This window comes from Piliocolobus tephrosceles, chromosome 5 (genome assembly GCF_002776525.5).
Source record: "Piliocolobus tephrosceles isolate RC106 chromosome 5, ASM277652v3, whole genome shotgun sequence".
Classification (NCBI taxonomy): Eukaryota; Metazoa; Chordata; class Mammalia; order Primates; family Cercopithecidae; genus Piliocolobus; species Piliocolobus tephrosceles.
In genome coordinates this window covers 74,477-101,412 of record NC_045438.1, presented here as the reverse complement: position 1 = coordinate 101,412, position 26,936 = coordinate 74,477, and the positions used below count along the sequence as shown (strand labels likewise).

Here is a 26,936-nt window from a genome sequence, read left to right as displayed (position 1 = left end):
TCATCTTTCTTGTTTGGTCTTTCAGCTTTTCACTAGTTCTGTGCAGATGAATCCCACAGATTACATCAATAATACAAAAGTAAGTTTTAATTCATGTTGCTCAGGACCCATAGCTATAAAAATCTACAAAAAACGTCCTAATAAGTAGAGAGCAATATCACTCCCAGCTACAAAAAACATTTTATATTCTTACTCAGTATGTGTGATCAGGATAATAAAATTATAGTTGAAAAATTAGCTTTTGGTTATGTGGTGAACCATTACCTACTTTTGGCACTTGTGGGATTAACTACCAGTATGAAATGAACTTCTTTTCGTGCTGGGAGATCACCTGACTAAACTTGGTATATTGAAATAAGTAACTAAAATATGATTTCTTCATGTTTTATGGGCAGCATTTTATATTCTTATTTTTTCTATTCTCAAATTTTTTATTAAAAATTTATCGTACCCATATTTTTTATGAGTTCTATCATTAGCATATAGTAAAAACTCAGGAATTCTTATTTATTGCAGAAAAGGGAAGTTGAAACATGTATGGATTTTTGACTTTTTTTTAAGTAATAAGGATTTTTTTTTTTGTAACATATGGGAACTGTACTTGGGCTTAGCAAGTGTTGAAAAGAGGTTCTGTGGAACTGGTTTTTAATGAGTGGTAAGGATAGTTTGAAGTTATTAGAGCAGATTTATATATCATTGTATTTTGTATAAGTTATTGTCATGAATGGGTGTTCACTCCCTTTATATTGTATTTGTACCAAATTGTTTAGTAAGCCTGATTAAAGGTAAATCAAGTCCAAATTCCAGATTAGTGAAGCCAGAATTTTGATTCTTTTGAGTCCAAAAATGAGCACATCTCAAATAAATATGAGTGATTAGGGTGAGGGGTGGAATTTATATAATTGTCATATATAAGCCTGACCAGACTTTCTATATTTTCAGAGTTACGTTGTGGATAACTTAGAGCTTAAAAAATTTATGAATTTGTGAACTAGGAAGTTGATAATATATTCAGTATTCAGATAATTTATATTGGAGGTTGGAATACTTTCTCCATAAAGGGGCAGCTAGTAAATAACTTTATTTTTCAGGCCATATGTTCTCTGTCATAACTATGCAGTTCTGCAATTGTAGTGCAAAAGCAGATACAGACAATATGTAAAAGAATGTGTGGCTGTGTTGCAAAAAACCTTCATTTACAGACAGGCAGCATGCTAAATTTGGCATGTGGACCGTAGTTTACTTGGATTTATATTGTAAGATTTTGTGTAACATGCTCTGTGTTTCAGTAAATATATTACTGAATGTTATTCTCATGGACCGTTTAAGTTGAATGGACCCATATCATTTGTTCATTTAGTGAATGTGCTTTATTTTTTATTTGTGACTAGACATTGAGTCATTCTTTATTTGTGGACAATCTTCTTATTCCAGAAACCAAGAACTTGATTATAGTTTTCAAAAACTGTAAGCAGTTAAGCAACAAATTGCATTTTGCTCTACAATGCTGTAGAAAAATTACATTTGAGAGTGACTTTTCATTATAGTTCTGAATCTAGATTTTAATGTTTTCAAATAATTGCCACATCAGCTGTCCTGCCCTTGCTCATGACAGGTGTTACATAACATGGATTACAACACTTTCCTAATAAATCAGATGCCTTATACTCCTCAGTACAGCAGTCTTAATTGGCCACTATGAATGGATAAGAATTTGCATGGGAAATGAAATCTCTTTATTCAGTATGATACTGGCTGTGGGTTTATCATAAATAGCTCTTACAGTTTTGAGATATGTTCCATCAATACTTAGTTTATTGGGTATTTTTAGCATGAAGGGGTGTTGAATTTTATTAAAGGCCTTTTCTGCATCTGTTGAGATAATCATGTAGTTTTTGTCATTTGTTCTGTTTATGTGATGGATTATGTTTATTGATATGCGTATGTTGAACCAGCCTTGCATCCCAGGGATGAAGCCAACTTAATCGTGATGGATAAGCTTTATGATGTGCTGCTGGATTCAGTTTGCCGGTATTTTATTGAGGATTTTCGCATTGATGTTTATCAGGGATATTGGCCTGAAATTTTCTTTTTTTGTTGTGTCTCTGCCAGGTTTTGGTATCAGGATGACGCTGGCCTCATAAAATGAGTTAGGGAGGAATCCCTCTTTTTCTATTGTTTGGAATAGTTTCAGAAGGAATGGTACCAGCTCCTCCTTGTACCTCTGGTAGAATTCGGCTGTGAATCCGTCTGGTCCTGGCTTTTTTTGGTTGGTAGGCTATTAATTACTGCCTCTATTTCAGAACTTGTTATTGGTCTATTCAGAGATTCGACTTCTTCCTGGTTTAGTCTTGGGAGGGTGTGTGTGTCTAGGAATTTACCATTTCTTCTAGATTTTCTAGTTTATTTGTGTAGAGGTGTTCATAGTATTCTCTGATGGTTGTTTGTATTTCTGTGGGATCAGTGGTGATCTCCCCTTTATCATTTTTTATTGTGTCTGTTTGAAATCCATTTGTCATCAGGTTCTCATGTGTTAGAATAACAGTGACATCGTTGGAAAATACCTATTTTAGGAAGCCTAAAAATAAAGTTGGTATTATTTCATTAATGTTTATATATTTATTGTGAATGCTAAGTGATGAAATATTTTTATGTACACTTTTGGAAAGGTTTTGTAGTTTTTATTATATCTTGGAGCCCTTATCTTCTCTAAATCCTAAAACTTATACAGCTTCATTTTATGTTAAATATCGGGAATTACTGGAATTAGTTTACAGTTGGTTACACCATATATATTTAGCCAGCATGTAGATATCTGGGACTTGTAGATGTTTGGGGCTTACAGGAAAAATTAAGAACCTCTGCATCTCAGAGTTTAAACATCATTGAAAAGAGCACTGAAGAAATTAACAACGTAAAGATATAATTTCCCTACCACAATCAGATGTGAGGAGAGAAGAAAGTGGTTCAAAGAAGCAATTTAAATGACAGAAAAGAACTGACAGAGCTACAAAAAGGACAAGAAGAAACACCACCTCAACTTTGAGGCTTCTAAATAGTGATAAATAGTTTTAAGGATGTCATTATGTCATCCTGAGCTACTCTGTGTTCACTTATGCTAAATCTTCTGTTTATGAGTGAAATGTATAATACATTTTTTAAATCAAAACTACTTAAAATGAATTTAATTGCTTAGTTCATTATCTCTCAATTAACATTTTGAAACCAGTCATCTTTGATTCGTTCTGATCTTTTACTCTTGACAAATTCTGTGTGTTCTGCTGTTGAAATCTCCCTTCATTTCACCCTTAATATAGAACATCCTCATTCAGGTTCTTTGTTTGATCCCCTCAGTGAGGAGCAATGGTTCCCTAACCAGTCTTGTTGTCTCTACGGAAATCTCTCTCCGCAGCCCATTTTCCTGATGTTTCCCCATCTCATATATTTCAGATAATATACCAGTATTTTCATATTGTATCAAGTTTTCATTTTTTTCAGAAACATATAAAATATGAAACAAGTACTTACATATATATTTTTTTCTTTTAGTCTGAGAATAAAGGATTAGAAACTACTAAGAACAATGTAGTTCAGCCAGTTTCGGAAGAGGGAAGAAAGTCTAAATCCAAACCAGGTAGGTATAAATACAGTATTCAGTCTCTGTAGGTTTTTTTAATCCTATGTAGAAACAAGTGCAAGCCAAGGGTAGTCTTAACAATTGAATATGCTGGCTTTAGTTCTGTGAGTAGTGTGTCAAGGTATAAAGCAAGTTGAATTGGTGAGGTAACAATTCTTTAAGCTTTTTTTTTTCTTTCTTTCCTATTTAACTTTAGGAAACTGAAAGACCCCTCATTTCTTAATTATTGAATGAGAACTACTGACTTGCACATTTTAAAATTTATTGACATAGTGCATCATGTCATTTCTTGTTTGGCTATCTGAGAGTAGTAATTGCGTATGTGTACATTTGTTTTCATTTTTTCCCTTCAGCTTGAACTCAATATAAGCTGGTGATAAGAGTGTTTTTCTGATCTTTATAGATAAGCAGCTTATCCAGTATACTGCCTTTCCACTTCTTGCATTCCTCGATGGGAACCCTGCTTCTTCTGTTGAACAGGCGAGTACAACAGCATCATCAGAAGTTTTGTCCTCTGTAGATAAACCCATAGAAGTTGATGAGCTTCTGGATAGCAGCCTAGACCCAGAACCAACCCAAAGTAAGCTTGTTCGCCTGGAGCCATTGACTGAAGCTGAAGCTAGTGAAGCTACCCTGTTTTATTTATGTGAACTTGCTCCTGCACCTCTGGATAGTGATATGCCACTTTTAGATAGCTAAATCCCCAAGAAGAGGACTTTACATGTATATATTCATCAAAATGATGAACTATTTATTTTAAAGTATCATTTGGTACTTTTTTTGTAAATTGCTTTGTTTTGTTTAATCAGATACTGTGGAATAAAAGCACCTTTTGCTTTTCTCACTAACCACACACTCTTGCAAAGCTTTCAGATGTTACTCAGCTGCATAGTTACACAGATTTAATGCACATTATTGGCATATCGTTAAGTTGGATTCAAATGGCCATTTTTCTCCAATTTTGGTAAATTGGATTTCTTTTTATTACAAATATGACCATTAACCTCAGTTAAATTTTTGTTTGTTTTCCTGTTTGATGCTGTCTCTTTGCATTGAGTGTAAGTCATTTGAACTAATGGTATAATTCTTAAAGCTTTCTCTGCTCCAGTTATTTTTATTAAATATTTTTCACTTGGCTTATTTTTAAAACTGGGAACATAAAGTGCCTGTATCTTGTAAAACTTCATTTGTTTGTTTTGGTTCAGAGAAGTTCATTTATGTTCGAAGAAGTTTATTCATGTTCAACAGGAAAGACAAAGTGTACATGAATGTTCACGGTCTGATAGGGTTCCAGCTCCATATATATAGAAAGATCGGGGGTGGGATGGGATGGAGTCAGCCCCATCCACTTAGTTGGACTAGTTTTAAATAAAGGTTTTCCGGTTTGTGTTTTTTTGAACCATACTGTTTAGTAAAATAAACACAATGAATGTCGAGTACTAGTGTCTGTTATGTGTCTTCTTTAGAGGTGACACTCACATGAAACAATTTTTTCTTCTCATAGGAAGCAGTGGCTTTAAACTGTCTGTGGTTCATTACTCTCAATATGAGTCACACCAAGATCTTTGTGCCTCATCTCGAAAATGTATATTGCAACGAGGGAGATATATCTCTAAATTTAATATATTTTAAAGTTCTTTGTTTAAAAATTACACTGGGTTGCTTTCTGTGTTTCTGATAAAAAAGTGAGAGAAGTATGCCACTCATTGTCCCAAATAGGGTAAAAGTATTATCACTGGATGTCTGGAGAGAAGATAAGAGAAATAGTAAAATCAGCTCTTTCCTTTGAAACAGTTGCCCAAGAGAATTATAGAGACTTAATGCAAGGCCAGGGCACTTTATCATGTGAAGAATTTCACCTTTGGGCAAAGGATTGAAAGCAGTACAATTAATATTGTATAGGGCTATTTAATGAGGAGTTTCAAGGCAGGTTTTCTATTGGCCATATTCTGTCCGTGTCTTACAATTTCTTTTATTATGATGTAATGATTCAAAGTAAGGGCTAGCACAGAAGAGTAGGACACTTCCCTCAGGGGAATTTTAGTTAGATCCTAAAATACTTGGCTCTGACAGTGGGATCTTGGTGAATTAATTCAAGACCCTACAACAGTGCTCTGCATGAGCTGAAGAGGTTACGTTTCTAAGGGTGGTAAGAGTTTAGAAACTGAGAGGAGAAAACCTTAAAAGACTTTTTCTTCATTCCTTTCTCATTGTGAAATACAATCCAGTTTCTTCTTGGGGGCATTTTGGAGCTCTAGAAGCACTTAAAAAATAATTTTGAAAAACTTGATTACGACCCTGGTACTTTTAAAGTTGACATTTAAGATTTTTCATCTTAAGTTTAAATAAGGATAGGAAATTAGGATATAGTTAATATTGCTGTTCTAAAACATAATTGTTATATGTTTCTCTAACATTTACCTAAAGGAACTTGAATGCCATAATGATTTGATCTCTCATCCAATCTACTTCCTCCAAACAATTTTTTTTTTTTTAAAGACAGAGTTTCACTCTGTCACCCAGGCCAGAGAGCAGTGGTATGATCTCGGCTTACTGCAACCTCCATCTCCCACATTCAAGCGATTCTCCTGCCTCAGCCTCCTGAGGAGCTGGGACTACAGTCATGTGCCAACACACCCGGCTAATTTTTTATTTTTAGTAGAGACAGGGTTTCACCATGTTGGCCAGGCTGGTCTTGAACCTCTGGCCTCAGGTGATCCACCTGCCTCGGCCTCCCAAAGTGCTGGGATTACAGGCGTGAGCCACCGTGCCCGGCTTCCTCCAAAGAATTTTATCCTGCTTTTTTATGTGTGAAAGTTAGACATCGATGGTCTTTCGTGACACCTCTTTACATCTAAATTTGAGATTGTTTCCTGTAACTGTAAGATTCTAGGCATTTAAAAACTTTCTCTCCGATTTTATACTGTATAACTACACAGTGGTTTAAAACCGTATAAATATATATGGTAGAGACTTAACTGATTGCCAAACCATTTCCTTTTCCTATCATGTGGCTAGATTATTTCCACCACTGCAGATGAGGTAGCCATGTAACTGAGTTTTAATCAGTAAAACAGGGGAAGTGATGTGTAGCACTTGCAATTCTGGTGTAACTTCCCCCAGGCCTTTCTTCCATGCCATTTACCCCTCCACTGGCTTGATGCAGAGTTGTATATAGCTTTCAAATATACAATCGAAGGAAAATAATGGCTTCTTGAATTACTGCTTAGAGGAGGGCAACCCATCAGTCCTGGATAACCATTTTACGCTTCAGGTGAGAGGAAACAAACCTTTTTTCTGCCTGAGTTTTTGGGGGTTGATCTGTTATAGCTTTTAATGTTTACTACAATTATAGTTTAATTTTGATGATCTGTTAAACAAAAAGTTTTACCAAAAATATCTTTTAGTGGGATAAACAGGTCTTCCTGAGTTTTCATAATAAAAGTTAGTACCAATTTTATTCCTATTTTTGTTTTCATTGATGTTAAAATCCTGAGAATCTGTTTATAGTACAAAATGACAAGTAGATGAAAAAGCAATTTTGTATAGTACTGTTAATTTTTTTAACGCCTTTAGAATTATGTACCAGAATTCTATCAGTTGATGACTCAGTTGGATCATCTTTCAATTTTGTTGAAAGCAAAATACCAGAAACCAGCTAAATCACAAAAAACGTTTTTTAACTCAGTGTCATCTCTTTCTCACCAATATTTTTTAATGTCCCTTTACCAATTGTCTAGAGACTTTTTTCCAAAGTGCATTGGTAAGATTCAGAATGGATAAGAGGTATGTCTTTGTTTTGTCAAGTATGAAAAGAATAATTTTTGTTTTGCTTTTTTGTTTTTTTGAGACTGAGTTTTGCTCTGTTGCCCAGACGGGATTACAATGGCCCATTCTCGGCTCACTGCAACCTCTGCCTCCCAGGTTCCAGTGATTCTCCTGCCTCAGCCTCCGGAGTAGCTGGGATTACATGTGTGTACCACTACACCCAGTAATTTTTTTGTGTTTTTAGTAGAGATGGGGGTTTCACCATGTTGGCCAGGCTGGTCTCAAACTCCTGACCTCAGGTGATCTGCCCTCCTCAGCCTCCCAAAGTGCGGGGATTACAAGCGTGAGCCGCCGCACCCGGCCAGAATAATTGTTAAAAAGGATGATGCCAGCTGGGCGCCGTGGCTCACGCCTGTAATCCCAGAACTTGGGGAGGCCGAGGCGGGCAGATCATGAGGTCAGGAGATCAAGACCATCCTGGCTAACACGGTGAAACCCCTTCTCTACTAAAAAATACAAAAAAATTAGCCGGGCACGTGGTGGGTGCCTGTAGTCCCAGCTAATTGGGAGGCCGAGTCAGGAGAATGGCATGAACCCGGGAGGCGGAGCTTGCAGTGAGCTGAGATCGTGCCACTATACTTCTAGCCTGGGCAACAGAGCCAGACACCATCTTAAAAAAAAAAGTAAAAAAGGATGATGCCTTGTCCTGAGGCCTGTGGCACCGTTCCAGCCACATCACTTTTAGGAAAGAGCACACACAGGAATTAAAGATGTGGTTTCTTTAAAAAACAATCTAGCTTGTGTGTACCAGAGGGAAGTCTGCCTGTACTATCTGGGAAACTAGTACCACAGTGTGAAGACAATATAGGGGGTAGGTACCCTCTTTATCCCACTTCCAGCTTTTTTTTGTCTGAGGGAGATAAAACTAGGACCATAAAAGCTTGTGAATTACAGACAGCTAAACATTCTTTTAGGTTGTGTCAGTATGTTTGATTACAGATGGCATACTCAGGAATCTGGAGCTTGAGATGTGAGAAAAATGGTCTGCAGACTGGAAGAATACCGAAATGACATTCACTATGACTTAACGTATATAAAATGTCACGTTCAAGACTTAGAGCCTAACCCTTCATTTCAAGCATACATGAAGTATTTTCTGAGAATCAATATAGCATAATAGGTCATAAAGTAAGTCAACAAACTTCTAAGAATTGGTATCAAATAGACTAACCACAATGCAAATAAGCTAGAAACCAGTAGAACCATTTTGAGATTATTTAACATTTCTGGAAATTGGAAAAGAACTGCTAAACTTGTGGGCCAAACAAAAAATGTTGGAAATACTGATGTTAATGACTTAAAAAAAAAAAAAAAAGTACATGCCAAGATTTATGAGATGCAGTTTAAGTGATATCTAGAGGGGAAATCTATTCTTAAGTGCCTTTTCAAGATAGGAATATAAACAAAATGAGCTGGACAAAAGCCAAGTAAAATAAGCCAGAACTTGTTTATTGAAAAAGCACTAAAACAAAATCTTTTCGTAAGATTGAGCAAGAAAACACAAATAGAGAATGGAAAAATGAAAATGTTATAAATGCAGTTGAAATTTGAAAATGTTGAGGATATTATGAACAATTCATTTGAAAACTGACAATAATAGACAAATTACTACAAGTCTTTTACTCAAACTAATTGAAGATAGACATGTAATCCCACAGCTCAGTAATTAAAAATTTCCCCCAAAGCATTTTATAATAAATTCCACTAACCTGTTCCATATGGTACCAGTTCTTAATCTAACAGTTAACAGTTCATTCAAAATAATAGCAACAATGTATTTGATTATATACATATATATTTGTGTGTGTGTGTATAGTCTTCATACTTAGGGGTGCTTATATATAAGTGGAATGACAGCAATGATACATGGGATAGGAAAGAGAAATTAGGATTATTTTGTTACTATAAGGTACACTGCCCATGAAGCAGTATATTATTATTTGAAAGAGGGGTTGCATTATTTATAAATGTATACTGCAAACACAAGGGCAACCATAAAAAAAACCACACTAGAAGACAGAGAATAACAAAATGCCAAATTAACACCATCAAAGGCACAAGAAGAATGGAAGTCAAAAATAGGAATAAAGAACAAGGTTAACAAATAGAAAACAGTAACATGGTAGATGTTTATCCAAATATATAAATACTTTGAATGTCAAGGGTGTAAATGTACCAATTAAAAGATAGATTATTCCATGGGGAAATTGGGCCAGTTTAAAAAAAAAAAAATTGTCAAAGCAGATCAAAGAACAAAACTCAATTATATGTTGGTTACAAGCAACCCACTTGAAATGTAGAGACATACAAATTAAAGGGAGAAAAATACGCCAGGCTAACACTAACCAAAATGAAGAAATAGGTATATTATAGAATAGCAGACTATACAGCAAGAATTATCAGGGATAATGATGTAGTACAAAATGATAAAGGGGTATATTCTCCAAGAAGACATAACTATCCTTAACATGTATGCACCCAAGAACAGAGGATCAGGATACATGAGGCAAAAACTGATAGAACTGCAGGGAAAATGATTCAGTTTGGAAGTTTACCCCTCTAACCCTCACATTGAATTGTAATCTCCAGTGTTGGAGGTGGAAACTGGTAGGAGGTGACTGCATCATTGGTGCAGATTTCTCATGAATGGTTTAGCCCCATCCACTTGATGCTGTCCTTGTGATGTGTGTGCTCATGAGGTTTGGCTGTTTACAAGTATATGGCTTCTTCCCTCACTGTCTCTTACTCTGACTCTCACTATGTGAGACTTCGGGTCCCTTTGCCTTCCACCATGATTGTAAGCTTTCTGAGGCCTCACCACAAGCTGAGCAGATGCCTGGGACTGTGCTGCTTGTACAGCCTACAGAACCATAAGCCAATTAAGTCTCTTTTTATATCAGGTATTTATAGCAATATAAGAATGGCCTGCCACAGAAAATTGGTACTGAGGAGCTATATGGACATTTGAAAAACCAGAGTCTCTTACTTCAAACAACCACCCTAGTGCCCCAGCAAGGGTTCTTAACCAGGCTGAAATGGCTGAAATGACGGAAGTAGAATTCAGAATATGGATAGGAACAAAAATCATCGAGATTCAGAAGAAAAGTCAAAACCCAATTCAAGGAATCTAATCAAGGATTACAATAAAATGATACAGGAGCTGATAGATAAAATGGGCATTATAAGAAAGAGACTGACTGATCTGATAGAGCTGAAAAAGACGCTACAAGAATTTCATAATGCAATCACAAGTATTACCAGCAGAATAGACCAAGCCGAGAAAAGAATCTCAGAGCTCAAAGATTGACTCACTGAACTAACTCAAACAAAAATAAAGAATGAACAACACCTCCAAGAAAGAGGGGATTATGTAAAGGAAACCAAAGGGGAAGAAAGCAAGCAACGTGGAAAACATATTTCAGGATATTGTTCATGAAATCTCCCCAACCTCACTAGAATGGCCAACATTCAAACTGAGGAAATGCTCTGGGAGATACTACCCAAGAAGACGATACCTGAGGCACATAGGCATAAGATTCTCCAAGGTTGAAATGAAAGAAAAAATGTAAAAGCACCCATAGAGAAGGGGCTGCCCAGCCTTGGGACACTGCTCAGCTCTAAAGGGCCCACGTAAGGCTTGGGCTGCCACTTGTGCATGGCACAAGCCATAAGCCTTGGTGGCTAACAGGTGTTAAGCCTGCAAGTGTGGAGAGTGCAAGAATGAAGGAGGCATGGCAGCCTCTACCTAGATTTCAGAGGATGTATGAGAAAGCCTAAGTAACCAGGCAGAAGCCTGCTGCAGGGATGGAGCCCTCACAGTGAACCTCTACTAAGGAGGGGAAATGTGGGGTTGGAGGCCCCACAGAGTCCCCACTGGGGTACTGCTCAGTGGAGCTGTGGGAAGGGGGCCACTGTCCTCCAGACCCCAAAATGGTTGATCCTCCAGCAGCTTGCACCCTGTGCCTGGAAAAGCCACAAGCACTAAACTCCAACCCTTTACCCTGCAAAGTCACAAGGGCAGAGCTTCCCATGGCTTTGGGAGCCCACCCCTTATACCAGTGTGCTCTTGTGAGGCACAATGTTAAGACGTGGAGTCAAAGGTGGTTATTTGGGATATTTAAAACTTAAAGACTGCGCTGCTGTATTTCAGACTTGGATGGGGCCTGCAGCCTTTCTTTTGGCTAATTTCTCTTTTTTGGAATGGTAATACTTATCCAATATCTGCACCCCCATTGTATCTTGGAAGTAAATACCTTGTTTGAATTTTAAAAGCTTATAGGTGGAAGAGACCTGCCTTGTCTCAGAAGGGCTTTGTACTTTTGAGTGATGCTGGTATTAGTTAAGATTTTTGGGAGAATATTGGCAGAGGATGATTGTATTTTGAAATGTGAGAACATGAGATTTCAGGTTCCGGGGTGGAATGATACAGTTTGCATGTGGTCTCCTCTAAGACTCATGTTAAATTATAATCCCCAGTGTTGGAGGTAGGACATGTGGGAGATAACTGGATCATTGGGGCAGATTCCTCACGAATGTTAGTGCCATCCGCTTGGTGCTGTCCTTGTGATAGTGAGTTCATAACAATATCTGGATGCTTAAGTGTAGCATCTTCCCCTCATCGTCTGCTCTTGCTACGTGAGATGCCAGGTCCCCCACTGGCTTCTGCCATCATTGTAAGTTACCTGACGCCTCACGAGAAGCTGAGCAGATGCCTTGCACCATGCTTCTTGTACAACTTGCAGAATTGTGAACCAATTAAACCTTTTTAATTTACAAATTACTCAGTCGCAGGTATTTCTTTACAGCAAATTAGACAGTAGGTTAACACAGAAATAGTTGAATTCACTATTACAGCTGGAGACTTCAACACTCCTCTATCAGAAATGAAGAGATCCATCAAGCAGAAAATCAGAAAGTCAACAGAGAAAATTGATGAAACCAAAAGCTGGCTTTTGAAAGATGAAATCAGTAAACCTCTGTCAAGCCAGACTAAGAGAGACAAAAATTAATATCAGAGATGAAAGAGGGGATATCACTGCAGATCCCATGAACATTTACAAGAGTAATAAAGGAATATCACAAACAATTGTATGCCTACAAATCTGATAACCTACATGACAAAGTCCTTGAAACACACAACCTGCCAAAAGTCACACCAGAAGAAATAGATACTCCAAATACACCTGTATCTATTTTAAAAATTGAATCTATTGCCTTCACAAACAAAATGCTAGACTGAGATGCGTTCACTGGTGAATTCTAAAAACGATACTAATTCTGTAGAAACTCTTTCAGAAGGTAGAAGCAGAGGGAATGCTTCCTAACTCATTCTATGAGGCCTAAAACCAAAACCAGACAAAAATATCACAAGAAAACTACAAAACAGTATCTTTAATTAACATAGATATAAAAATCCTCAATAAAGTATTAGCAAATCCAATTCAACAATGTATAAGAATTACACACCAGGATCAAGAGGGATTCATCCCAGATATGCAAGGCTGGTTCAAATATTGAAAATGAACTAATAGAATCTATCACACAAAGAAACTCAAGAAAAATCATATGATCACATCAATAGTCCAGAAAAAATATGACAAAATCCAAAACCCATTCATGATAAAAATTTTCCATAAACTAGGCTGGGCGCAGTGGCTCACGCCTGTATTCCTAGCACTTTGGGAGGCTGAAGCAAGCAGATCACTTGAGGTCAGGAGTTCAAGACCAGCCTGGCCAACACGGTGAAACCGTGTCTCTAATAAAAATACAAAAAATTAGCTGGGCATGGTGGTGGGCACCTGTAATCCCAGCTACTTGGGGGGCTGTGGCAGAATTGCTTGAACCCAGGAGGCAGAGGTTGCAGTGAGCTGAGATCATGCCACTGCACTCCAGCCTGGGTGACAGAGTGAGGCTCCGTCTCCAAAAAAAAAAAAAAAATTCTCCAATTCTCTGTAAACTAGGAATGGAGGGGAACTTTCTCAACCTAATAAAGAATATTTACCAAAGATCCCCACCAGTAACATCATATTTAATGGTGAGAAATTTAGCAGTTTTCCTACTAAGGAGGAAGGCAAAGATGTTTCTTTTCATTATTTCTTTTCAACATTGTAATGGAAGTCCTGGTTAATGCAATAAAACAAAAAAAGGAAATAAAAAGTATACTACTTGGGAAAGGAGATACAACATTAACATTGTCTCTGCTAGCCGATGACATGATCATTTATGTAGAAAATCCAAAAGAATTGATTGCAAATCTCCTAGAACCTATATGCAATTCAAGGTTGCAGGATACAAGGTTATTATATGAAAGTAAACTGCTTTCTTATATAACAGTAATAACTCAAATTTGAAGTTAAAACCCAATGCCATTTCTATTAGCACCCCAAAATGAAGTATTTAGGTAAAAATTAAGAAAATATACATAAGATCTACATGAGAAGAACTACAAACCTGATTAAAGAAATCAAAGACCCAAATAAATGGAGAGATATTTTATATTCATGGATAGGAAGACTCAATATTGTCAAGATGTCAGTTCTTCCCAACCTGATCTATAGACTCAATGTAATCCCAGGCAAAATCCCAGCAATATTTTGTGGATACTTGATAAACTGATTTTAAAGCTTATATGCAGAGGCAAACAACCTGGAATAGCAAACAATATTGAAGGAGAAAACCAACATTGGAAGAGGAATGATTGATAGTACTCATCCTCAAGATTTAATATAAAGGTATAATAATCAAGATAGTGTGGTATTGGCAAAAAAATAGACAAATGATCAATGAAACAGAACAGAGTTCAGAAACACTCATATTTAGTCGACTGATACCTAGCAAAAGGACAAAGGCAATATGTAGTAAAAACAGTCTTTTTGACAAATGATGCTGGAACAACTGGACATCTACATGCAAAAAAATGAATCTAGACACAGACTTTCCACTCTTCACAAAAATTAACTCAAATGGATCACAGAACTAAATGTAGAAGTATACAACTCCTAAAAGAAAACACAGAAGAAAATTTAGATGGTCTTGTGTTTGACAATGGCATTTTAGATACAACACGAAAGGCACAATCCATGATCCACAAAGCTCTCTCCCCCCTTCCATCCGACCCCAAACAATCATTAATCTGTTCTTCGTTTCTGTCATTGTATCATTATATGGATGCTATATAAATGGAATTATATCATATGTGATCTTTGGGGATTGGATTTTTTTAAAACGCAGCATTCATGTTGTTGCATGTACTAATGGTTCATTCCTTTCTCAAGTAGTATTCTATGGTATAGGTTTACTAGTATGTTTGTTCATTCATCCACTGAAGGACATCTGGGTTGTTTCCAGTTTTGTTTGTTACAAATAAAACTGCCATGAACATTTATGTACAGGTTTTTATGTGAACATAAGATTTTATCTGGGATAAATGCTCAAGGCGGTTACGGGCATTGTGCTGCTCATAACGTTGGAAAGACCACTTGACAAGAATTACGGAATAAAATTACTAAAGCTTGGTAACTGATATGGGTTGGAGTATTTTATCAGTAACAGTACATTCTGTTTTAGTAAGGAAGGAAAATTTTTATACTATCTGAAGTATTTGCGAAAGAAGACAAGCCTCAAAACTGGCAACCAGAAAAAGATAGCTGGAAGACACAGTAGATGTAGAATATCCACTGAACATATTAATATTCTCCAAACTAAACTGGTCCGTATACTAAAAACTCTTTAGGGGAAGAATGCCTCTTTACCTTTGAGATCCTACTTCTGGGGCCACTTATAGACAACCAAAGGGTAACAACCTCCTTCTAGACAATTTAATTATCATTACAGAAAACAGGCAGCTACTTTCTAGTGCCAGCTCCTTTTTCACATAGGAAGAAAGATCTAAATGTCATTATGGCCACATAAAGTTAAGCTGCTAAATAATCAGTACACTATCCACTTTCTCTGAATTCATTTATTTAGAGGTAAAACACAGCCATTCAAAATTGTGGAATACAATGTCTACACACAGAATAAGGTTGGGGAATTAAGCTGAATTGTTATATTCCATTCACATTAATAAATATTTTTAAAGAAGAAAATGTAGATTTTAAAAGCTTCATTAGACACTAGTGACACATACAAATAACTAAACTGTCATACTGCTTGATTTTCAGGGTGAAAGGTTACAAGAATCTATATATTTCAATTACATGGCAGTAAATACAAAGCATTTTAAACATCTTTTGAACTGTGTAGTGTATTATAAGCAGGAGTTTATTCTAAAACATTCGATCATTCTTCTGACCTGTTTATGGGTCATGCTGACACCAGCAATGCACATCACATAAATTATCCACCAGTAATGAGGTGTAAAATCAATGATGCATGTATTTTGAATAGAAATTATTTTTAAATGTCAGAGAGAATGCTATCACTGGCCAACTTGAAATTTCCTAATTATCTGAGCTATTTAAGTCTGTACTTCAGTGTCTTCATTTTTTAAAATGAGAGAACTGGACTAGATTTTAGATAAGTACTCCTACTAAAGCCTAGTGTTTTGCAGTTACTTCCTTCCCTGTCAAAATTTTGCCTCCTTTGATTTTCAATACTTTTTTTTTTTTTTTTTTTTTTTTTGTGTCTCACTTTGTTGCCCAGGCTGGAGTACAGTGGCATGACCTTGGCTCACTGCAACCTCTGCCTCCTGAGCTCAAGCAATCCTCCCATCTCAGCCTCCTCAGTAGCTGGGACCACAGGCACATGCTACAAAGCCCAGCTTATTTTTGTAGAAATGGAGTTTCACGATGTTGTACAGGCTGGTCTCGAATTCCTGGGCTCAAGTAATCCACCCACCTCAGCCTCCCAAAGTGCTGGGATTACAAGGGTGAGCTACCATGCTGGCCCAAAACTAACTTTCAAAGTGAATTTCAAACACTTCCTTCTAACCCATGATTATCCTTTTCAAAACCTTGTCTAAATCCTTCAGAGTTCCAAACATCTCCACTGAACCCATACCTCATGAGTTTAAAACAACCAACAGTTCACTTTGTTGGCAAAGGCCATCTCTACCCAGTAAGATTATTTACTCATTATTCAATTTAGTACCCCAACCTCCATCCGTAACCTACACTATTGCCCACGGAACACTCCCTACCTACGTAAGTCCCATATCAAGGGTAAAACCTTCTAAAAGTTTTTCAGACAACTGGCATTTAAGTGACTTGTGTATAAATTTTAAAATAAGCCATGTTCTTTGCAGTATCCTACCAGGCAACACATCAAATATTTCAAAAGGCAGCCATACATTTGCTTTAATGCTTCCTAAAGCAGCTTAAGGTCTAACATAATTTTAAAATAGTCAAGCAATTTTGTTTTTACTCTTCATTTCACAAGTATAGAGCAGAGAATAAGCCCAATAATGTCCACTTTTACTAACTCATCACCATATTCATAAAACTTTCCCTCTGCAATTCATTCTACTTCACATATCAATGCACTTGGCAAGAAAATAACAAATAAAATGACAAGCAGTAAAATCTAATTCATGCCAGAACACTGGAGAAGTTACATGGGAAGCACAAACATACACAACTTTACAAAAGTTGGGAATACTGTTTTCAAATAAGCAATAATCAAAGTGGGATTTTCATGCTAGAAGTCCCACTCAGTCAAAATCACGATTTGTAAGAACAAGTGGTGCCACGAGTGTCCAAACATACAGCACGATGCCAATCCAACTGGAAGAGATTTTCACCCAGACAGCTGTCCACTGACTTTTCATCTCACGAGAGGGTTCATACCTAAAATTTCAGGGAAAATTATTAAAAAGGGGCAAGTGGGTTGAATTATCAGCCATCAAGCTATGAAGCTTCATTAATTCAGAAGTGTTCTTTGTATAGTTTATGATTTCAGATATATCATTGCTGCATCTAATCTGCTCCCTTTCTTTCCACACCACTAGTGGGAAGGTAAAAATCTGTTATTTCCTTTAATGGAGTAAAGTACACAGGCCTCTGAAATAGTTATTTTGCATAATCTCTGAAGCACTTTATGCATGTCTGCCATGTTATTAGAAGAGAAACTGAATGTGACCTCTGGATAAATGAGATGTCACTATTACATAAGATTGTTCAAAGTGTATATGGAACTCCTCAACTGATTTCCACCCCGCCCCCCGCCCCTGCCTTCTCAGAATTAAGAGACTGGTATGACTCAGAGACATCTCCTTAAAAAAAGAAAGAATTAAGAGACTGGGAAGGAAATATATGTCAAGTTTAACTGATTTTTGAGTTAATGAAATAAACCAAAATCCTTCTGGTATAAAGCCTTAATATCTACTGTTATCTGACAGCCAAGGATCTGAATTAAGAACCAGCTGGATTCTTATAGCTGAATATGCAACAGTGTAGGAATTTTAAAAAATATATAATTCTTTTCAATAATAAAAATCAGTAAAGGCTGCACTCAAAGAAATACAACAAAGAATAATCTTTTTCCTCCATCTTTTGCTGATACTGAAGGCCTTCTTGCAAATTGTTTATGAATATTATGCATTAAAAAGTTATTAAAAACAAAACTTCCCCAACCACATAGTTCAATCTGAATCTTTGACCAAATCTTTCAGTAGTCATTTGGACAAAACCAGAACTTTCAAAAATGAAAACACTATAAATCACTACCTTCCTCTTAAAAGAAAAAGATTTATGGATTAAGTTTGAAGTGATAAAAAAGAAAAAGCATAAATTGTAGCTTGTAAGAATTCTAAGAATCTATCTATGTTAATGAATTCATACTTAAATTTAAAAATTTTCAGAGCTTTTAATAACAGTTCAAACAAAACAGAAAAAAGGATGTATCCTTCACTATGTTTACAGGATTGAAAAAAATAAATGTTATGTTAGATCCCCTATCAACATGGATTTTGTAAAAAAAAAAAAGTATTAGTTTCATAAAAATTTTTATTTTAACCTCTCCAAGATTTGGAACTAGTTCAATGTTTCAGTTATTGTTAAAGCAAGGAAGTAAAGATTGCATTTCTCATGCTAATCTCACTATTCATTTAGCTGTACATTTTGAAATATATCAGAGGATAAAAAGTACTTCATATCACATCATGGTTTCACAAGAGAATCATAAAAACGCCATCAGAATTCACACATCCAGAGTTTTCATGAAATATAAATACCTGTACCAGTTGGTAAGGGTCATCATGATATAAAGTGAAGCCAAGAAAAGCATGAAGTGAAAGAAGGAGTAACTGTAAGTGACACCATCCCTTTCATTATCTACAGCTCGGTGAACATCGTCACCATCCTCCAGTGATCCATCACTTCTAGCTCCACCATCTTCTATTAACGTAGATTCATCACTTGTTAAAGTCAGTTTATTAACCTGACTATTGTTTGAAGTACGGATGCTGTATGAAAGAGAGTTTAGGAGGAGAGAAAGAAAAGAATATTTTTAAAAGAAATGATTCATAAACAAACAGCTAGACTTCTTGTTTAAAGAAAAAAATTCCCTAGTTTTTCCTACCTGGAATAAAATACACACAACAAAAAGAGGATTAGTCCTATAATTCCTTGAGCATGCCACCACTGGACTGATTGCCCTTCCTTTGGGACAGTGCTTGTTGTATTGTAGCCAATTATGCTTAGTAGACTTGGGTTGCAATTTGTTTCTGTAACATAAAGTCAAATTAAAATGTTAGAATATATTAAAAAAATGTTTTTCAGAGCAAACAAAAGTTACTCTCTATACCCCTGCAAACTGAAAAACAATTGCTGGAAAAGGCATCAGTATAACAAAAATAACTGAAGACACCTTGCACTTATGAATAAGACCTCTGAAGTGTTATAATTCTGATTTTATAGAAGTACCTGGAAAAGTTAAATCATTCAATTTTCAACAACATGTGAGAGCTGAGAGAGAATTACCTCTACAATCAGGAATACAGATGACCTTTCCAAGGTTAGTATAATTCTAGTAGATTTAGAAAGAAAATTCAGAGATTATAAACCACAATGCACTAGCTTTTCTATCATATGTTGAGATTATGAAATGCACTTTATGAAGCTTATCCATTTGATACAGCACATTGTTAAAAGAACAAGATGGCTTACACAAAAACCAGTTATGAGGACTCCAGCAAATGCCTCGGGGGAATTACCCAATAAGGTGTAACAACCTACTGCTTGCTTACTCAGTTTTATTCTTTTATAAAGAAGAAAGTAGGCCAGGCGCGGTGGCTCACGCCTGTAATCCCAGCACTTTGGGAGGCCGAGGCGGGCGGATCACAAGGTCAAGAGATCGAGATCATCCCTGGCCAACATGGTGAAACCTCTTTTCTACTAAAAATACAAAAATTAGTTGAGCATAGTGGCGCGCACCTGTAGTCCCAGCTACTCAGGAGGCTGAGGCAGAATGACTCGAACCTGGGAGGTGGAGGTTGCAGTGAGCCGAGATCACGCCACTGCATTCCAGCCTCCTGACGACAGAGCAAGACTCTGTCATAAAATAAAATAACATAAAATAATAAAATAAAATAAAATAAAATAAAATAAAATAAAATAAAATAAAATAAAATAAAATAAATAAATAAAATAAAATAAAATAAATAAAATAAAATAAAATAATAACATAAAAAAATAAAATAAAATAAAATAAAATATAAAACTAAATTAAAATAAAGTATAAAAGAAAGTATGATTGGTGAAATATTCACTAGTGTCTAAAATACGTATTTTTCTCCCACAAAGCCAGATCTGTCAAACTCCATCTTACTAATGAAAATGACTCTTATCTTAAAGCCAATTAAGTAAGGCTATTTCCTTCTCTAAAGCAAATTACTAGTAATTTTTTTCTAACTACTTACCTGGAAAAAAAAATAGAAATCCTTCCGTAATACATCAAAACAAAAAACAAAAAAAAAATCTTGGTCTCCAAGTTATAAAGTACCTATGATAAAATACCTTCACAGTTTGTAAACTCAGTGAGATTCATATAACATCAGATAAATTTTTTAGGAAAAGAGATCATTTTCTTTCTTTTAATAGGTAATAATTTTTGTCTATTCTAATTTGTCTCCTTTCAACATATTCTATTCTCATGGTATGCAATATAACTAGTCTGTAATAAGATGCATTACAAAACCCAATTATCAAATTCAATTGCAAGGTAGTCGCAGGCTAGAAGAGTAATTTAATAATGTGAAAAAATTATACTGTTCAGGAATTTGAAGAGCTTGTCTTTATACAACGATCATATGCTCTATGCAAATTAGATACCTCCCTTATAATTTCACCCAGTTTCTTACAGACATACCTTGTTTTATTGTGCTTTGCTTTTTTTTTTTTTTTTTTTGTGGCAACTCTGCATTAAACAAGTCTATTGGTTCCATTTTTTCTAACAGTATGTACTCACTTTGTGTCTGTTTCACATTTTGCTAATTCTCATAATATTTAACAATTTTTCACTATTATTAATTAATCTGTTATGGTGATCTCTCTACAGTGACCTATTATGTTACTGTTGTAATTTCTTTGGGGCACCACAAATCACACTCATATAAGATGGTGAAATAATCAACAAACATTGTGTGTGTTCTGACTGCTCCACCAACCAGCCATTTCCTTGTCTCTATCCCTCTCCTTGGGCCTATTTCAAGACACAACCATATGGAAATTAGGCCAATTAACAACCCTGCAATGGCCTCTAACTGTTCAAGTGAAAGATTCTTCCCTTTCTCACTTAAAATCAAAAGCTAGAAATGATTAAGCTTAGTAAGGACATCTTGCAAAAAGCTGAGACAGGTCAAAAGCTAGGCCTTTTGTGCCAGTTAGCTGAGTTGCAAATGCAAAGAAAAGAAAGAGTTCTTGAAGGATATTAAAAGTGCCACTCCAGTGAACATGAACACACAAATGATAGATAAGAAAGCAAAGCAGTCTTATTGCTGATATGGAGGAGAAAGTTTTAGTGACCTGGATAGAAGATCAAACCAGCAGAGCATTCCCTTAAGCCAAAGCCTAATCCAGAGCAAGGCCCTATCTCTCGCTTCAAGTGTATTAAGGCTGAGAGAGATAATGAAGCAGAAGAAAAGTTTTAAACTAGATGGGGCAGGTTCTTGAGGTTTAAGGAAAGAAACTGTCTCCATAACATAAAAGTATAAGGTGAACCTAAGTGCTGATGCAGAAGCTACAGCAAGTCATCCTGAAAATCTAGCCAACAAAATTAATCAAAGTAGGTACACTGGCCAGGAGTGGTGGCTCACGCCTGTAATCTCAGCACTTTGGGAGGCTGAGGCGGGTGGATCAACTGAGGTCAGGAGTTCGAGACCAGCCTGGCTAACATGGTGAAACCCATCTCTACGAAAAATACAAAATTAGCTGGGTGTGGTGGCGCAGGTTTGCAATCCCAGCTACTCAGGAGGCTAAGGCAGGAGAATGGCTTAACCAGGAGGCAGAAGTTGCAGCAAGCAGGGATTTCACCATTGTACTCCAGCCTGGGCAACAAGAGTGAAATTCCATCTCAAAAAAATAAAAATAAGAAAAGAGAAAGCAGCTACACCAAACAACAGATTTTCAATAAAGACAAAATAGACTTCTGCTGGACAAAGATATAATCTAGGACTTTCATAGCTATAGAGAAGTCGGTCAATGCCTGGCTTCAAAGCTTAAAAGAATAGGCTGACTCTCTTGTTGGGGACTAATGCGGACAGTGATTTTAAGAGAAAGCCAATGTTTATTTAGCATTCCAAAAGTCCTAGGGCCCTTAAGAATTCTACTAAGTCTATTCAGCCTCTCTATGAATAGAAAAAAGCCTAGATGACAGCACATCTGTTGAAAATATGGTTTCTGGAATATTTTAAGCTCACTGTTGGGACTTACTGCTAAAAGAAAGATCCTTTCAAAACATTACTACCCACTGACAATGCACCTGGGTCACCCAAAAGCAATGACAGAGATGTACGGGGAGATTAATATTTTCATGTCTGCTAACACAGTATTTATTCTGCAGCCCATGGAAAAAAGGAGTAATCTGAACATTTAAATCTTATTATTTAAGAAATGTATTTTGTAAGGCTATAGCTGCCATAGAGTAATTCCTCTGATGGATCTGGGTGGGCAAAGTAAACTGAAAACCTTCTGGAAAAGATTCACCATTCTAGATGTTATTAAGAACATTCATGATTCATGGGAAAATGTCAAAATATCAACATTAACAGGAGTTTGAAAGAAGCTAATTCTAACCCTCATGGATGACTTGAGGATTTCAAGACTTTAGTAGAGGAAGTAGCTACAGATATGGTAGAGAGAGCAAGAGAACTAATAAGTGGAACCTGAAGATGTGACTGAATTGCTGCAGTTTCATTATCAAACCTGAATGATGAGGAGTTGCTTCTTATGGATGAACAAAGTAGTTTTTTGAGATGGAATCTACTCCTGATGAAGATGCTATGAATATTATTGAAATGACAACAAAGGAGTTAGAATTTACATAAACTTAGTTAATAAAGCAGCAGCAGGTTTAGGAGGACTGACTCCAATTTGGAAGGAAATTCTACTCTGGGTCAAATGCCATCAAACAGCATCACATGCTACAGAGAAATATTTTGTGAAAGGAAGAGTCCATCAATGGGCAAACTTCATTGTTGTCTTAGTTTAAAGATACAAAAACAGCCACCCCAACCTGTAGCAACCAACACCCTGTTTGGTCAGCAGCCATCAACACTGAGGCAAGACCTCCTACCAGCAAAAAGATTACGACTCGATGAAGGCTCAGATGACTGTCAGCATTTTTTGGAAATAAAGTACTTTCAAATTAAGGAATGTACATTGTTTTTCTAGATATAATGCTATGGCACACTTAACAAACTACAGTGTAAGATAAACAAAAGTATTATATGAATTGGGAAACCAAAAAATTCTTGACTTGCTTTACTGTGATGTTTGTTTTATTGTGGTGCTCTGAAAATGAACTCACAATTTCTCTTAGGTATACATGTAACCTTATAATTTTGTTAGTGATGGAAGAAACGAAGGGAAGAAATAGTAATACATCAAAGATGAAAACTTTTCATACTTTATTCCTCTGGGAGCCTAATTTTTAAGTAATTTAATCTCACCAAAAGACAATTTCTGGAAAAATAACAACAACAATAACTGCAGAATCTTTAGAAACATGTATTATAAACAAAACACACCTGGTTCATTGGTCATAGCCGACCATGTCAAATACATTGTGTAGACTGTAATCACTGAAGACTGTAATAAACCAGATCTTGGTTGTGATTCCTACAAAAAAAAAAAAATAATAATATATACATGTATATAATAAGCAACACAGGTAAATATTCTAGACATCATTCTAGATTTTTGAAAACTTAAAAAGGTACAAGCTTCATAAAAGCTAATACTTTAAAGGGCATACTTGGATTTTTGGCAGTATAGACATCACAGAAGCACCAACGCAGAGGAGCATGTTGACACTGATGAACGCCTTGTTTTCTGAACAACTGGCTGGATGAGTGTAGTAGACAAAGAACAGGACGATAGCAACTAAAGACAGCAGATAATTCAGAGCTGTAGCCGATAACAAGGCTGTGAAAGAAATATAATTGGATAATTAGCTTTTTATCAGAAATATTAGCAATTAGAAATGGGACCTGTTTTATAAACAATCTGTCATTTTGTCAAAAAATATATTTTAAGCAACTAACATTGTCAGCATTATAAAGGCTTATAAAAGCAGGAAAGAAAATTAATTGACCTTTATTGCTTAAGAATTCTAGTTTTTACACTTATCTCACTATTACACACTTGCAAGGATGGCAAGTTAGTAAGAAACTAATATGATTTATTAGTAATATCTATATTAGAGTTTACAAACTATGTTTACATGTTAGCCATTATTTTCCAAATAAGGAAAAATAACTATAAGAGGAATATTACTTAAGATTCTTAGAGAACCATTATCACTCAGTTGTAAACAAGGGCATTAAGAAAATTATTTTCATTGTTAATGTTAAGCCCTCATAACAATGATGCTTTTCCTCATGAACTAAAATCTTAAAAGATACATATTATGCAAAGGTAAGTCATTATTATTTAATAAGTCAACCTATGCTTTTTCTATGTAAATTTCAACATACACAAGTTGTTTAGCCTTTATGCTAATATGTGCTTAACAGACAAGTCTTTATGTAGATTTGCCTCACTGACAGGGGATCCAGCCAACAAGTATTTATTGAATGCCTGTGTTCCAGGCCCTGGGGATACGGCAGGGAACAAAAGAGACAGAAACCCTTGCATTAGATTTTGCATTTAGAGAACAAGGTATTCAATGTAAGTGAAATTTCCAAATGACTAAAGCTTGTTTCTTTGAGCACCAAATTATTTTAACTTGAACCACTCAGATCAAACACCACAAATTAGTTGTGTGAGAGGAATATTAGGCCAGCAGAAACGGATTTGGTTTGCACTCCAATTTAAAATGTTTTTTAGCTGAAACTCAGGTCATTTAGCATGAAAAATCCAGATTTATGACTTCTTTTCAAAAACATTAGAAAAATCAAGCAATACTGAGTTCACATTCCCACAAGGCAACTAATAAATGGAGCTGAGCAGTAGCAATGCACTTTAGATGGGGCATTCATACTCTCGAACTCATTGTAGTCCCTACTATTTGGACAAAGCTCATGCACTTAAACTTTGTCTTCCTGTTCCCTCATTTTTGTTACCTGGTTTGGTCCTGTAAGCATCTGAATTGTGATATCTGTTTTCAAGTATAACCCTAAAGAACTCGACCTCATCATTAAAAATAACCATTAATTACATCACTATAGGAATTCCTTTAGTTGTTACTATGCACATAAAAGCATCCTTTGCACTTATATAAAATGTCCAAGTTGCTTTTTATATTTTTTATTTGCTGCTGTTTATGAATTGTATCACTGCGTTTATCTATTCCTAGCAATCCTCTTCCCTTTAATATTTTACCTTTAACCCATTGTACGCTAGAAAATTAGACTATAAAGTGCACATGCTTTGTATTCAGGTTCTTTTGGATTCTTTCCTGGTTCTTGGGTTATGTTCCCAGTTAACCTGCTAAAAGATCTGATCACCAAGTTGCTGATACAATGTGATATTTTGACACTCACAAAGTTTAAATTAAAAACCTCTTCATAGGAAATTAGACCATAAAAATCTTAAGTGATTTACCTAGTCTACATATCTATTCTTGACTTCAAAGTTCAACTATACTGAAGTTGTTCTGCGACAAAAGCTTACCTGCATACCAACATCTCGAGTTTCCTTCTTCCATTTTTTCAACCCATGATTCATTCCATGAATGTGCAAAATCAATAAGTAAGACTAATTGTATGAGGATGAAACAAAAGGCACCTGCCATGCCTACATAAAACCACACTGAAAGGGAAAAAAAAGCATAATAAGTGATTGGTTAGTTCGATTTTTATCAATTCCTTTAAAAATCACAGTACACAAAAAGGAAAATAAAATTTTATATGAACATCTTGATTTTGCCAACTGGGAAAACACGCACACACACACACACACACACACACACCCAAAAAGACAATTAGAGTTATAGTTCCAGGTAATAATTATTTCAGATTCCTTTATAAAACATCAACGTCAAACAACTTAAAAAGGATTTCTTACCGGTTGTAAAAGTTCCTTCTGGAATGAAGAATGCCCCAATAATAATTGCAATTGCTGCAGCAAATTTAAAGAACCAAAATCTAAAACCAAAAGAAACATAATTTTTATTAATAAACACTCATTCATCAAATAATTTCAAATATGAAATCATTTAACTGCATCTTAACAAATAGCTACTCTTTATGTGAATGTTCTACTTCTTTCTGAGGATATTATGATGATCTGGACTGCAGCCATATTTGTAACTACTAAACAAGGTAATCATCACATTTAGATAACTTAGTTTGGAGAGAGTGAAATTAACCATTACCATGAACCCAAGCTTATATTACAGATCTTTCCAATTGGAAAGAACGAAGCAAAAAAAAAATCTGATAAGAAAGGCAAGTCAAAACGTGAAAGGAATGGATTAAAGCCCAGACTGCGCTAGAGGAAGCATCAGAGCAAATGGCTGGAAAAGAAAGGGAAATGATAAGACATTTCAGGGACTACTGGACACTGGCTCTGAGTTGACACTGATTCCAGGGTACCCAAAACATCATTGTGGTCCCCCAGTTAAAGCAGGCGCTTATGGAGATCACTGGGTCACTCCACCAGGAAAGAAACCACAACCTGCTGAGTTGCTTGCTGAAAGCAAAGGGAATAAAGAATGGGTAGCAGAAGGCAATCATCAATACCAGCTATGACCACATGTCCAGCTGCAGAAATGAGGGCTGTAATTGTCATGAGTACTTCCTCGTTTTGTCAAAAACACGTTCATGCATGCATATACTCGTACTAAGAAAATATTTTCATTTCCTTTCTCCTTT

At 35.9% G+C, this 26,936-nt stretch overlaps 2 protein-coding genes across 3 annotated transcripts in view; one reads left to right on the top strand and one right to left on the bottom strand.

The window, feature by feature from the left end:
- Positions 1–5,076, top strand: part of HSF2 (heat shock transcription factor 2) — a 38,302-nt gene extending 33,226 nt beyond the window's left edge. Inside the window, exons 11-13 of one of the 2 annotated variants that reach the window (XM_023197144.2) lie at positions 26–79; positions 3,550–3,634; positions 4,041–5,076. In XM_023197144.2, coding sequence (XP_023052912.1) covers positions 26–79; positions 3,550–3,634; positions 4,041–4,336 — 435 coding nt within the window. In that variant the 3' untranslated portion in view covers positions 4,337–5,076. The remainder of the gene's footprint in view (positions 1–25; positions 80–3,549; positions 3,635–4,040) is intronic. The other variant, XM_023197145.2, reaches the window with a different exon arrangement.
- Positions 5,077–15,410: 10,334 nt separating this feature from the next.
- The window catches only part of SERINC1 (serine incorporator 1), a 28,543-nt gene continuing 17,017 nt past the window's right edge, over positions 15,411–26,936 (bottom strand). The window contains exons 4-10 of the mRNA XM_023197142.2: positions 26,128–26,207; positions 25,735–25,872; positions 23,876–24,045; positions 23,649–23,739; positions 18,983–19,127; positions 18,636–18,866; positions 15,411–17,250 (exon numbers count right to left, since the gene is read on the bottom strand). Coding sequence (XP_023052910.1) covers positions 17,115–17,250; positions 18,636–18,866; positions 18,983–19,127; positions 23,649–23,739; positions 23,876–24,045; positions 25,735–25,872; positions 26,128–26,207 — 991 coding nt within the window. The 3' untranslated portion in view covers positions 15,411–17,114. The remainder of the gene's footprint in view (positions 17,251–18,635; positions 18,867–18,982; positions 19,128–23,648; positions 23,740–23,875; positions 24,046–25,734; positions 25,873–26,127; positions 26,208–26,936) is intronic.